Genomic DNA, 13,673 nt, shown 5'->3' with positions numbered 1-13,673 from the left:
AAACCTGCTCGAGTTCAGGCTTGGGCTGCTTCTTCCTTCTCCATCGATCTACATCACACCATAGGCATCCAGACAATGAAAAGTTACGGTGATGGATTTACTGAATGAAGGTCCATGACTGTCCATGACTGCACCAATGAGGGGTATCACATGGTGCAGCTGAAGACTCTAAAAAGATGAGTGAAGGGCCAAAAATTGGATGAAGTAGCAATGAGGCTTTATCTTGGGTTTTCTTTCTCCTTTTGTGTGATACTGAAGGCTTATCTTTGTCAGGGAGGGTGAACTCCAGTAGAAAGTTATACCACAGCACCTATATGAATGAGCAGGGAACAGGAGTTGGTGCAGATATGAACACTCCAAGATTTAGTATTGGAAATAGGCTGTTATAATATCCAAGTCATACTTGGTCAATTGGCTGTTCTGGTCTAGAATCTATTTAAAAGTTATCATTTCATGTCTTGACCTGATTGCATTTGTATTCCCTGGCAATTGACTATTTGTACATGGAAGTTGCAGCCAGTATCAACTATCAAACATGATCTTTCAAGACATGCCTAAGATCTCCTACGGACATTTTAGAGTTGATCATGGTTGGGGCTATTCATTTAGTCATCCCTTTGAATGATTCTTAGGTATGTTAGTATTTTGGTGGTTCCATTGTGAGAGACTGGTCAGAGATCATTTCATTTCATTCAGTCCAGCTATTGCAAGCACTTGTTGCCTACCTCCAGGGTTGTCAGTAAGTTTAAATCAGAAAGTCGTTCAATGGAAAATCTGGGTCGTTTGGGTAAGGTGGAGCCTCCAGATGGTATTTTGGGAAGGGAGCTCCATTATAGTTGAGTCTGGACACCCTTATTTAGGCTTCACAATTCTCTCGGATCTCAGAGCCTGATGGTTAAGGGTGAGTTGTCTCCAGTAATTGAGTTCTTAGAAAATGGTGGCCCCTGAAAGTAAGCTCACTTCATCAAGTAAGCCAGGGATCTTGCATCTTACATGAGCATCTCTTTTCCTTCAAAGGGTAAGGTAGACAGGGTTTGCATTGGTATATTATGTTTTGAGTCTTTGCCACCCTTGCCTCCTTAGTTTCTCTGATAGTTCTATATAGGTGGGGACCCAAACTTCTTTCAAGACAATGATATGGATCTAGTAATGCTGAAAATATATGTCATCTTTTTCAGCTTACCTTTGTCAATGTGATGATGTGATGGTCAACAAACACAACTACCATATTCTTCCTGGTTTATTCTAGAAATTAGTTTTCTTGCTTCCTGAATGTATCTGTTATTCTCTTGTTTGTTTCGTTAACAAAAACATTTAAATCATAGAGTGTTACAAAAATCAATGAGTAACGGTAAGGTTGCTTCATTGTGAACAAGTGGTCACGGGGTCGAGTCAGGAACCAGCTTCATTGTGAAGCAGGGGTAAGGCTGCCTACATTATGACCCTCCCTAGATCCCACAGTGGCGGGAGCCTTGTGCACTGGGTACGCCCTTAGTGTTACAAACATCACTATAAGAAACATTGGAAATATCTGAAAATTGAATTTCACAAGTTGTAGTTATTGTCAATATATACTTGGCATATAAAATTAAAGTTAAAGCATGGTACAAGGTTTCGGCGAAATTTTGCGAAACCAGCCGAAATATTTCCGTTTCGCAAGCTATTGAAATGAAACAATGTGCAATACTGAAGAATTCCAATGTTATGACCGAAATATCGACCATGTTTTGGATTTTGGTTTTGTTACAGTCAAATCCTTTGTATAAAATGGATGGTTTCAATCGAAATTTCATAGTTTTGATGAAATTTTGACCATTTTTCAAGTTTTTCTATCGTTTCCACTAGTTTCGACTCCAAAGAGGGAAACTTCCTAGAAAACCTTATTTTTTTGTGAGTTTTGGCAAAATCACTCCCATATCTTTGTAATGAACCATGAATAACACTTGATAATTATGAAATTGTTTTTAATTTTATGTTTATTCATGTCTAAAACATATTTAATCTGTTTGAAATTTGAATTGAATTGTGTGTTCTAGTACTAAGTTTTGTGTATATAGCATCGTACCGTGTACACCACCAACCTAGGGTTCAAATCCAAACTACCATTTGGTATTCGTTTTTTTTTTACAATCTAAGGGTTCCACCATATTTAAAGGGCCTAAATAGGGCTTCCTAGAAGTTTTGGGAACTAGTTTGGCAATTTGGGCCTCGAAACTATCAATTGAAACCAGCAGCTGAGACCTGGAACCTTGGTTAAAGGCATGTTATCAATATATTCGATGGTTACTCAAATTATTTATTTGTCCTGTATTTTGAGAGCTGATGAGTTGTATTCCCATATTGATTCTACCACGGGTTCTAAAAACCCAATTATAGGTCACTATGGCCCCACCAAAATGAAAGAGACTCAAAATAATAGGGTCAATGCAACCTCTAAATTATGGGAAAAGTTTAGAACTCGTTTGAGTGAATAATGAAATATGGGGACAAAACGACACATTAAGTTGAAAAGAGACATGTGTAAGAACTTGCTAGTAAATAATGGGAAATTGGTATCTATTTTGAGGATGCCCCTTTCTCAACCTCTCGACCGACGCAACTCACAGGACCATACTCCCTTGGTATGATTCCAGTTCATCACACAAGACACCAACTACCTTGTAGAATTAAAGCTGGAAACTAACACTAAAGCAAGGATACCAATCTCCTACCTTAACAGTCCTATCTAAAGCTTCCATATAAAAACATAATTAAAATTTACAAAATAACCTCAGTCGCATGCCTTGGTTTGTAAAAAATTGGTTCAATGATGAAATAAATCATTTCCTCTTCTCTTTCTGTCTACGATCTGCATCACATATCCTTTGGTTGTCTCTTATGTAAAGACATCAGGATACCTTATATGAGCTTTAAAATTTTGAATTGTAGTGTTTTATAAAAAATTCTCATACGTACTGGTTTGTGGTTGCCCTGGGTAGCACAAAATTTGGACTTTGACGCTGTTTTGTGATCATTCTTCTGGAATAACATTCTGTGGACTTGTCCTTCGTCATTGTTCAATGATATGTCAGAAAAAGGAAGCTTGATATGCTTTCATGGTTTATAGGTACTGGATACCTTGTCAGCTTGAGTTTGTTTGCCTAATGCTAAAAGAACAGGTAATTAGGATACTGACCAATATTGTGGTCTTGTTGTTCCTTCACTCTTCTCTTTTCAGTTTTGTCTAATGTCTCATACTATTTTTATCAGTTGAACATTTTATCCGACTAGATTTGATTTTTTAAGAACTTAACATTCCCTAATGGTAGAAGTAAATATTTGTAATCTTTGGCTGTAAGGGACAATGTTCTTATTTTCGTTTAGCCTTATGTTTTAACATTCAACCTTTTGCATGTTAAGGCTTGGCAGAGTGCAACGAGATATGTTATAAAGATCCAGTTTTAAAGGACCATCAGTGGAGTGCGTATATTGATCGTTCACCAGGAGCTGATAATTACTCAGTGGTTTGTCTCTTGAACATATTTCTGTTCTTAGCATCTGCACCAAACTGATTCATGTAAGGCTAAGATATGGTTCCATGGGCCTTGCATTGACAGTCTTTTGGTCTCTCATTTATGGGAACCTATTCCATATGCTGAAGTATTAATTCAACCGAATGTATGAATTCAAGATTATGTTTGATCATAGTGGTTTTATGGCTGAGGGTTATTTTGTAGGCTAAAACATTAGGAAACATCCACTCTTTCTTATGTTACCATCCAGTATACAGATCATGTTGGTGAAATTAGTGTCTGGCCTACTAGGAAATCTGATAATTCATTGCACACTTAATACATTGTTAAGAGAGAGAGAGAGAGAGAGGGGGAGGGGGAGGATGGAGAAATCTGAGGAAAAGAAAAGCAAGAAACAGAAGCAGATTAAGAAAAACAAAGGGGTGAAGGTTAGAGAGAGAACTCCGAGGTACCATGGGGTCAAGAGGTGGAATGTAGTTGATTAGGCCTTTGGTGATGTGCGCCGCCAGAGAGCGGTTGTCCTTTGCTTCCATTTTTATGGCAGAAAGAACTTTAGGTATAAACCCCTTCAATTTCTCTCTATCTAAATGTGTTCCTCTTCAAAGAGCAGGTCACTTGGAAGTCGTTTTCTTGAAAAAATGCACAACTTCAGGACACTTGTGAATTCCTTATAAAATGCTTAATATTCACAATAGATTTGAATTTTTGCATACATTTGCATATGTCCGTGCATATGTGTTGGTGTACGATGTCTTGTATTCCGTCACAGTTTAACCCAAGGAGTACTGGTGCAGCGCCTTGACAGGCAGGACGGTGGTCCCGCTAGCTGGTTAGTGGGCCGTGGGGCTTGCAAAGGGGGGAAGAGGCCCCCCTGCATAGCAGAGGGTGTAGGCGTCCCCCGCTTGAATTTTTTATTTGAGGGCAATTGTGTACTTTCCGGATTAGAGTTTTTTGCTATATATTTGTAGCGAGGGTTTATTTCTCTGTAATGCAAGCAATAATGAGAGGTGTGAGGACGAGCGCTATAGCCCTTTTCTCCATTGATAGTGAAGCAGGATCTCATCTCACCATGGGCGTAGGCAATATTGCCGAACCTCGTAAATCTGTGTGCATTGCTTGTTCTTGTTTTTCCATTATCTTCTGCATCGTTTTAGGGTTGCGTTTCTACAACATGTACATGTGGTAGATATATATCTTAAGAGAAAAAGAAAGCGGCTTGGTTGCGCAGCCCCTGCACCTAGACAGGGGCATGGAAATTGTCAATCTACCCCCTGTGAATATAAAATCCCAGACTGTTGATGCCCTTGCACGCTCTCTCATTTACCTCCATGTTGGTGTTGGTGTTGGTGCTGGTGCTGGTGCTGGGGCTGGGGCTGGGGCTGGGGCCATGCAACTAGGCAGTGATCTCTTGTCCATATCTTGATGAAGAGGCATGATACCATCTGCCAGAAACCGTAGTCAATGCATCAGGTGGAAACCTCAATGCATCCTCACTCTTATCTTTCTGGTTAAGTGATCCTAGCTGAAATATGGCTAGGAAGATTTGGAAGAAAGGTAAATTAAAAGAGATATTAATCAATATTTATCTTTAATTAATTTATGTTGTGAAGTTGGAGATTGTGGATTTTAAACATGAGATCTTGAGAACTCTTAATCTGAATTAGAACCTAACAAAAAGTATTGGACGTGCCGAGGGTGCTAAACAACGATGAAGGGACCTTAGGCTTGAGTCTGCAAGTTTTCGTTAGGAAGGTTTGTTGGGCACTTTTGATTGTGTATAACGTTTTTGGTTGCAAATTCTTTTCTTTATATGTCCCATTTTATGCTTGGTTTGTTTGAGTAAGGGGTTTTCTTGTTGGGTGTGCATACATGTGGCCTATTGGATATTCCTCGTTGTTGTTTCACTTGCAAGATACTTAATGTATCATATTGGATGTATTTCTTGTTTATAACGGTGGTTAATCTAAAGACATTTTTGGCGTTATATATAGTTGTTTAAAGTTGCAAGACTGCATTTTTGTTCATTCCCTTTCACCTATTCAACAATTATGGTTTATTTTCTGCTTACAGGAATGCTTCCATGCTTGTGTAGCTGGATGTGGTTACAAGGTCAGTTTGTGGATTAGTTAACTTCCAATTGTATACACTAGCTTCACTGAGATTTTCTTGTAGAAAGTAGGACTTTTCAGAAGATATTATGATTTGGCATGTTTAGAGAGTTCTTTTGCAATGATTATTAGGAGGAAACTGAAACTGCTGATAATCATGATACTTCAACTGGAATCTTTTTCCTTCTTCAACTGTTAAATTGATCTTAGTTCTGGTCATTTACCTTCCTTTTTCCATCAGAATATCAGATGCTTGAAGCTTTTAACTTGTTGGAATAAGACTTGAGTTGTTGCTGCTGCTTGAACCTTTTAACTTCTGCTTTCTATTTCCTGGAGATACACTAATCCTAGGAAACAGAAGTTGGTCTGCTTGTTCTTGTCTGTGTAGACAATAGTTGTCAAGGTGTTGCCTAGGCCTCCAAACTAGTTTTTTTTTTTTTGGCACCTGGGTCGCCTAGGGTTGTCGCCTCAATTTTTGACCCCCCTCAACTGCCTTGGTTCGCCTAAGCGCTGTGACAACTATGGTGTTGACGTCACACATTAGAGCACTTTTATCCATACATACATCCATATAAAAATGTATAAATTCAGAAGTACTTGCATGTTAGTGAACTGGAAATAGAGAACATGACTAGGGATTTCACCATTGAGTATTGTCCCTCTTCTTAATGCAATTACTAAGCAAGCATGACATAATTGCTATATGGCAAAGGTCGTTAGAGAGGAAAATGTTCTCCTGGATGGTATTTCCAGATTTCCTAGCAACACAAATGCTATTACACTATTTTGGAGGACATGTCTGGTAACCATCCATAGGAGAGGGAACCCTATGGTTTGACTATGTATTCAGTGTTTCATTGAACACATCTTACTCCTATTGCTTATTAGTGTCTTCCCTCATGCCAACCATTGAAGTTTCAAAGTTCACCACGGAGTACCACCCTCCAAAAAGGGGGAAATTTTATTTTGACATCTGGCAGGGGTCCTATTGGACCAAAACATGCCACAGGAAAGGAGGGTGATGATCCCATTTACCCTTTTGGGTTGCCACTTGAGTGGATGCCATAAGATGTAGTGGTCATTGATCTGAAAAAGAGAGCAACCCAGTGCACGAGGCTCCCACTACTGCCGGGTCTGGGGAAGGGCAAGTGTACCCAGCCTTCCCCTTTGCTTCACAAGAGAGGTTGTTTTCAAGTTTTGAACCTATGACTAACGTGTTGCAATAGTGCAACTTAACTGTTGGTCATTGATCTGATTTCCAAAATAGTGAGTTGCTTTATATTATGGTAATCTGATGATCATAGCATCTATTGGATGTAATGCACTTTTGCAAGAACATTCCCCTCCCCCCAAACTAATGTAGGACTAGGTTTGACAAGTCAAACTAGACCCAAACAACAGGATCTTGTAAACCAAAGAACAACCATAATTACCCAAACATTGGCGGCAATCAACAGTCTAGAAGTAATCAATCAACAGTCATTGAAAACCAGAATTCTCAAATCCAGAACCTGGAATTTCTGAGCATAGAGACTACACCAATAAGTAGACTAACCAGCAATAGGAATAGAGTATTGAATAAGACACAATCAGCAGCAAACACCACAGGAACAGATAAACCAAACTAGAACTCAACTCTGGATAGCAGGTTCTGAAACCTTGCAGTCGATCCTAGCAATTTCAGGAAATTCAATAGCAGAATACTAAAGAGCCTATAATCAACTCAGATTACTAATTAGAAAGGTCCAGTCCATCGGAGAATAAAGGCAGCAGTCAAATACAACACAGATTAGACAAGAAAATCTGGGCAGAACTTCAATTGGATAGAACAAGGAGACTTCCCATAAGTCTCAATCCCCTGGTCAGATCCCTCTAAATTTTGGATCGAGTCTCCCATTCAGCAAGGGCAGCACTCGACCAGAATTTCAGATCCATCTGACGGCTGGTCTCTTAGATCGGTACAGATCGGTGGGAGAATCCAGAACTCTTAAAACCCAGAAAAATTCTGTAGAAAGTTCAGATTACTTACTTGGGAAATTGAAGAGGATAACCACAATAAGAGAAACCAAGAAATAATAAGAATCCACTCAGACTTCTCGTCATAGAGTGTCAATTGGATCAAACACCAGTTCCTTCAGCCTTGATCAAACACAAGACAACTCTTCATGAAGAAGACAATAGCAACAACCATTAATTTTTTTTTTTATCAAAATCATTCTAGGCTTTTAGGAGCCTCCTCCTCTTCTTTATTTATAATGTTAATGGGGGGAGGGAATTACAAAATAGAAAGTTCCTCAAAAAGGAAACAAATATTCTCCTAATACAATAGTTACTAAAAACTGAAATTAGAAACTAGTTGAAAAAGGAAACTAACTACTAATGACTTGACTAAATTAATAACTTGACTCCTAAGGAAACAAATATAACTCAAATCAAACCCAACTAAAAAAGAAACTAATGAAAATGGAAACTAACTAGTAATCCCGTACTCAATCTTAGAGCCCCCATTTTAGACTCATAAAAGTGGTCTATTACACTCAAAACACATGGGATCAATGGCCTAACATGTATGGAACCCAACTCTAGGCTTATTCCTAATAAAACAAGCCTATTTTGGTAATTAATCTGTATCAATTCTCCCCATCTTGAAAAAATTCGCCCTCGAATTTTGTAGTGATAAGGGGGAAACAACATGTGAGTAGTAGCTTTGACCATTCCCAAACAAAATTCTGGTTGCTTGTAAACTTGTGGAATGTAGTCTTCAAGGCGCAGAGCTTTCTCTTTGAAGAACCATGATGGCATAACAAACTCTATACACTCAACCTCTGAATCAATGCCAACTGTGAATGTCATGTGCATAGAGTCGTCAATGTTGGTAACCTTCTCATCAAGGATTGGAACAAACGCTTCATTTTCATCATGAATCTCAAAGACTTGTTGTGGAGTTCTTTCAATCACTACCTCATCTTCCACATCTTTAGTCTTGTCTATTATGCTCTCTTCAATGTAGAATCCTTCACTGGAGTCTTCTTTCATGGTTTCAGTCTTGTCTACTATGCTCTCTTCAATGTAGAACTCTTCAGTTGAATCTTCTATCTCTTGACCTTCTGTCTTTGAAGCTTCAAGAACCATCTTTTCAATGTGAACCTTGACTTCAAGTTCTTTTGGTTTGCATAGAGGTATCTTCACTTCACATAAAGGAGTTGTGGCTCTTGGGGGTATTGAAGTGTTAGGTTTAGTGGCTGAAAAATTCTTCTTGACCTCCCTAGCTTGGTAACCAAACCTTCTACTTGGCTGTGCCAGAAGTTCCTCTGCTCGAAGAGCCTTGTCAAAGCAATATCTCTCACTGTATACACATCAGCAACACCAATTTCTCTCTTAATTTCAGCTCGTAATCCTAGTCGAAACTGAGAAAGTAATTGCCTCTCATTCTTCCTAATGCTTGTGAGAGAATAAAATGCATCAAATTTGTTCATGTATTCCGCAACATTCATATTTCCTTGACGAAGAGGGTTCAATTGGTCTTGTATGCGAGCTTTAAAATTACATGGCAAGTACTTATCAGATAGTTCTTGCTTCATCTCTTCCCATGTAGTAGGTTCTCTACCACGGTCTTCTAACTCTAGCTCATAGGTCCTCCACCACTCACGAGCAGCTTCAACTAGCTTAGCACGAGCTAGTTTCATCTTCCGTTCCTCAGGTAACTCATAATAGTCAAAATAGTTGTCTAATGCGACTACCCAATCATAGAACAATTGGGGGTCATATCTCCCATCAAACTCCTTCAGATTGAGCTTGACCTTCTGTGAATCTCCAGAATACCTCTGTTGCACGGGACGCTCAGTCTCAAAATATCCTCTTACATGCTCTTCAAAAGTACGTTGTGCGACCGGAACCCTTTGTAGTGCTCTCAGATTAGGGTTTGCTCTCCTGTTAATCAACTGAGCAACTACATTCAATGGGGTTTCTACTTCGGGTGTTGTACATGAATCGCCAGTAGGTGGTTGTGGTGGGGTCTCTTCATTCAACAACTTGGCATCCAATTCAACCTTCAATTCAACCTTCAATTCAGTTTTTCATTTTTGTAGAAACTCCATAATAGAAGCTAAGGTGGGGGTGTTGTTCTCAGCCATGCTCTGATACCACTTAATGTAGGACTAGGTTTGACAAGTCAAACTAGACCCAAACAACAGGATCTTGTAAACCAAAGAACAACCATAATTACCCAAACATTGGCGGCAATCAATAGTCCAGAAGTAATCAATCAATAGTCCAGAACCTGGAATTTCTGAGCATAGAGACTACACCAATAAGTAGACTAACCAGCAATAGGAATAGAGTATTGAATAAGACACAATCAGCAGCAAACACCACAGGAACAGATAAACCAAACTAGAACTCAACTCTGGATAGCAGGTTCTGAAACCTTGCAGTCGATCCTAGCAATTTCAGGAAATTCAATAGCAGAATACTAAAGAGCCTATAATCAACTCAGATTACTAATTAGAAAGGTCCAGTCCATCGGAGAATAAAGGCAGCAGTCAAATACAACACAGATTAGACAAGAAAATCTGGGCAGAACTTCAATTGGATAGAACAGGGAGACTTCCCATAAGTCTCAATCCCCTGGTCAGATCCCTCTAAATTTTGGATCGAGTCTCCCATTCAGCAAGGGCAGCACTCGACCAGAATTTCAGATCCATCTGACGGCTGGTCTCTTAGATCGGTACAGATCGGTGGGAGAATCCAGAACTCTTAAAACCCAGAAAAATTCTGTAGAAAGTTCAGATTACTTACTTGGGAAATTGAAGAGGATAACCACAATAAGAGAAACCAGAAATAATAAGAATCCACTCAGACTTCTCGTCGTAGAGTGTCAATTGGATCAAACACCAGTTCCTTCAGCCTTGATCAAACACAAGACAACTCTTCATGAAGAAGACAATAGCAACAACCATTAATTTTTTTTTTTATCAAAATCATTCTAGGCTTTTAGGAGCCTCCTCTTCTTTATTTATAATGTTAATGGGGGGAGGGAATTACAAAATAGAAAGTTCCTCAAAAAGGAAACAAATATTCTCCTAATACAATAGTTACTAAAAACTGAAATTAGAAACTAGTTGAAAAAGGAAACTAACTACTAATGACTTGACTAAATTAATAACTTGACTCCTAAGGAAACAAATATAACTCAAATCAAGCCCAACTAAAAAGGAAACTATTGAAAATGGAAACTAACTAGTAATCCCGTATTCAATCTTAGAGCCCCCATTTTAGACTCATAAAAGTGGTCTATTACACTCAAAACACATGGGATCAATGGCCTAACATGTATGGAACCCAACTCTAGGCTTATTCCTAATAAAAAAAGCCTATTTTGGTAATTAATCTGCATCACAAACCCAACCTCAAAAAAAAAAAAAAAAAAGATAGCAATAGAAATTACACATGCTTTCGTAGCAATTTGATCTTTGCAATTTTGGGAGTTTTCGTTCCTACACCATGAGGTCCATGATATTGTCCATCTGAATCTGTTCATCCGTTTTTATGAGAACCATCATCCAATATTGTGCCAATGGAGTTTAGACTGGTAGAGTAATACAGTGTGTTTTAGTAGGTTAGATTTCTGTGCATATTTATTTCCCTAAGATATTCTAAGAGGTTCTGGTTTGAGCTTTTGTGAAATAATCTTTTTTTTTTTTTTCCACCAAGTACCTGTTTGTGGTTTGTTTACTGCAGTTTGGCAAATGCTCGGGGACAGTTGATCAAGTTCATCCAAACAGGCCACCCAAGCCCTGCATAGTGAAAAAACCTCCACCTCCTACAGAACCCATTGTTACTGAGGAAGACATACCTTCAACTTCTGCATAGAAAGGGAATACATTAAATGATACATATGTTTCCTGTTGACTTAATCTTTTTAAATAGGTTGCAGGAATCTTCAACTTACAGATTGCCAATTCTGCTTGGCTCAGTTCACTTTTGTAGGTCCTTTGTGAACTTTTACCCAAAAGCAAATTATACTCATACCCAACCTCCTGCCTCTTGCTCCTGCTCTGTTCATGGAGCTGTCAGTGACCTAACAATTGGGTTTGGTTGTACTTTTGGTGCTGTCCTTGTATAACTGAGTTGTAACTTTATCCCTCCCTCTAAGCATTTAGGCTCATCTCTGTATGAATGATATGTTAAATATTAAATAGTAGTTCTCACTATTGGATATTTAAGTCTTGATCTGGATTGGACATGTATTGTATTCTAGAGCCAAAATCAATCATATGCTTCTCCCAATGCATTGACATGCATCCTTCTATATGGTCCATGTCTTGATGTGCACCTCTTGGTAGTCTTTGATTTTCAAAGCTAAATTTTGATACTTTTTCAATTTCAATGGATTGAAACTTACATATGATTAGGGAGCATATACAAAAGCATAGTTTGTGCTATAAATGTTTTTCCTGTGAAATTAAATAAAGTCTGTGGTTCAATGCCCTTAAAATTTTCTCTATAGAGTGTAGACTTGTGACTGTATGACTCAATAGTTACATCAATTTTGGATCTATGTTAAGATGATCTTTTAGGCTGTATTTGGTAGTCATTTGAAAAAATGTTTCTGACATTTTTTCGTTTTACAGGAACTAGAAAATGGAATCTTCCGTTTGGTTTTTACGGTTCCAATTTTTCCTTTTTTTTTTTAAACAAAAGCGAGAAATGTTGGAACAACCATGTTCCAACGTTGGAGTTTCGTTCCAAAATGGAATTTTGACACAGAAACGGGAAATTTTGGTTTTGAAACAAAACGTTGTTTTTGGAACAGAATGACTACCAAACGTAGCCTTATTGCCACCTGGTGTCACATCTTCTTTAACGTTTTATCTATTTTTGCTTTTTTCACATAAAGTTGCCCATGCTTGTAGCAAATTTTTATTTAAACTATCAATAGTCCTCAGTAGCCTCTCTATCTCATAAGACCACACATGCAGGAAATAAGTGAAAATACAATTAAATTGTAATTTTTGTCCACACAAACACATACACCCAAAAAAAAAAAAATTATTAACATATGTTTTCTATTTGAAAGCACCCCTTGCACCCAGATAGGGGTGCGCAAACCTAGGAGGGCATGGTTGTCATTTCTTACCATGCGTTTGTGGCGCAAGTGCCACTCCCTGACAGAAAAATATAGGCTTCATTTGGTTGTAAGGGAAATTAAGGTGAAGGGAAGTGAAAAATTTTAAACATAAAAAATAAATTTTGGTGATCATCAACTATCATGATTGAATAAGCTACTTAAATTACTTATCATATTTAGTACAACAACAACCATGGTTTTAAGTATCGCTGCGTATCGTGCCATATCGGCCGATACGTATCCGTATCGGTAGGCATCGGCACGATACATACCGATACGTATCATGAAAATTTTAAAATCCTTATGTATCGATACGTATCCTACGATACACACCGATACGCATCGATACACCACCGATATGCACTGATACACCACCGATAAGTACCGATACTCTATGAAAAATTCAAAATTGAAGTGAAATGTACGTTTCGATATCGGTATGTATCGGTACGTATCGATGCTTATTGGTATGTATCGACCGATACGTACCGATACGGTCATAAAATGGCCAAAATGGGTAATTTTTTAGAAAAACATAATTTTTTGAGGTGTTTTTGTTCGAAAGTTGCTGCCAATCATTTTTCTCTCTAACTAAAGTGGAAATCAAGGTTGGGAACAAGGATTTTTACATTTATGGGACAATTACAAACCTTGGATTCTTGGTGCGATACTCTCAATTTACTGTTTATGCATAATACATGTTATATATAACTTTTTTTAACTATTTTTTTTATGCAAATGTGTATAAAAAAGTGTTTCCTATCCATTTATGTGCGTATCTTTAGCGTATCTTAGCGTATCTCCGATACGATACGATACCCTCTGATACGTATCTTAATTTTGGCCGACCGATACGACGACCGATACCGATACTTTAATCCTTGACAACAACAAACTCAGCTTTAGATTTATCTCAAATGGAGT

General features: G+C 38.2%; 1 protein-coding gene across 1 annotated transcript in view; it reads left to right on the top strand.

Annotated features, from left to right (window-relative positions):
* LOC122092738 overlaps window positions 1–11,864 on the top strand; it is a 22,714-nt gene extending 10,850 nt beyond the window's left edge. Inside the window, exons 3-5 of the mRNA XM_042662982.1 lie at window positions 3,400–3,503; window positions 5,583–5,621; window positions 11,360–11,864. Coding sequence (XP_042518916.1) covers window positions 3,400–3,503; window positions 5,583–5,621; window positions 11,360–11,491 — 275 coding nt within the window. The 3' untranslated portion in view covers window positions 11,492–11,864. The remainder of the gene's footprint in view (window positions 1–3,399; window positions 3,504–5,582; window positions 5,622–11,359) is intronic.
* The last annotated feature ends 1,809 nt before the right edge of the window (window positions 11,865–13,673 follow it).

Source organism: Macadamia integrifolia, chromosome 11, assembly GCF_013358625.1.
Source record: "Macadamia integrifolia cultivar HAES 741 chromosome 11, SCU_Mint_v3, whole genome shotgun sequence".
In the NCBI taxonomy this organism is placed as follows: domain Eukaryota; kingdom Viridiplantae; phylum Streptophyta; class Magnoliopsida; order Proteales; family Proteaceae; genus Macadamia; species Macadamia integrifolia.
The sequence above is the reverse complement of the archived record's forward strand: the minus strand, read 5'-3'. Positions and strand labels throughout refer to the sequence as shown.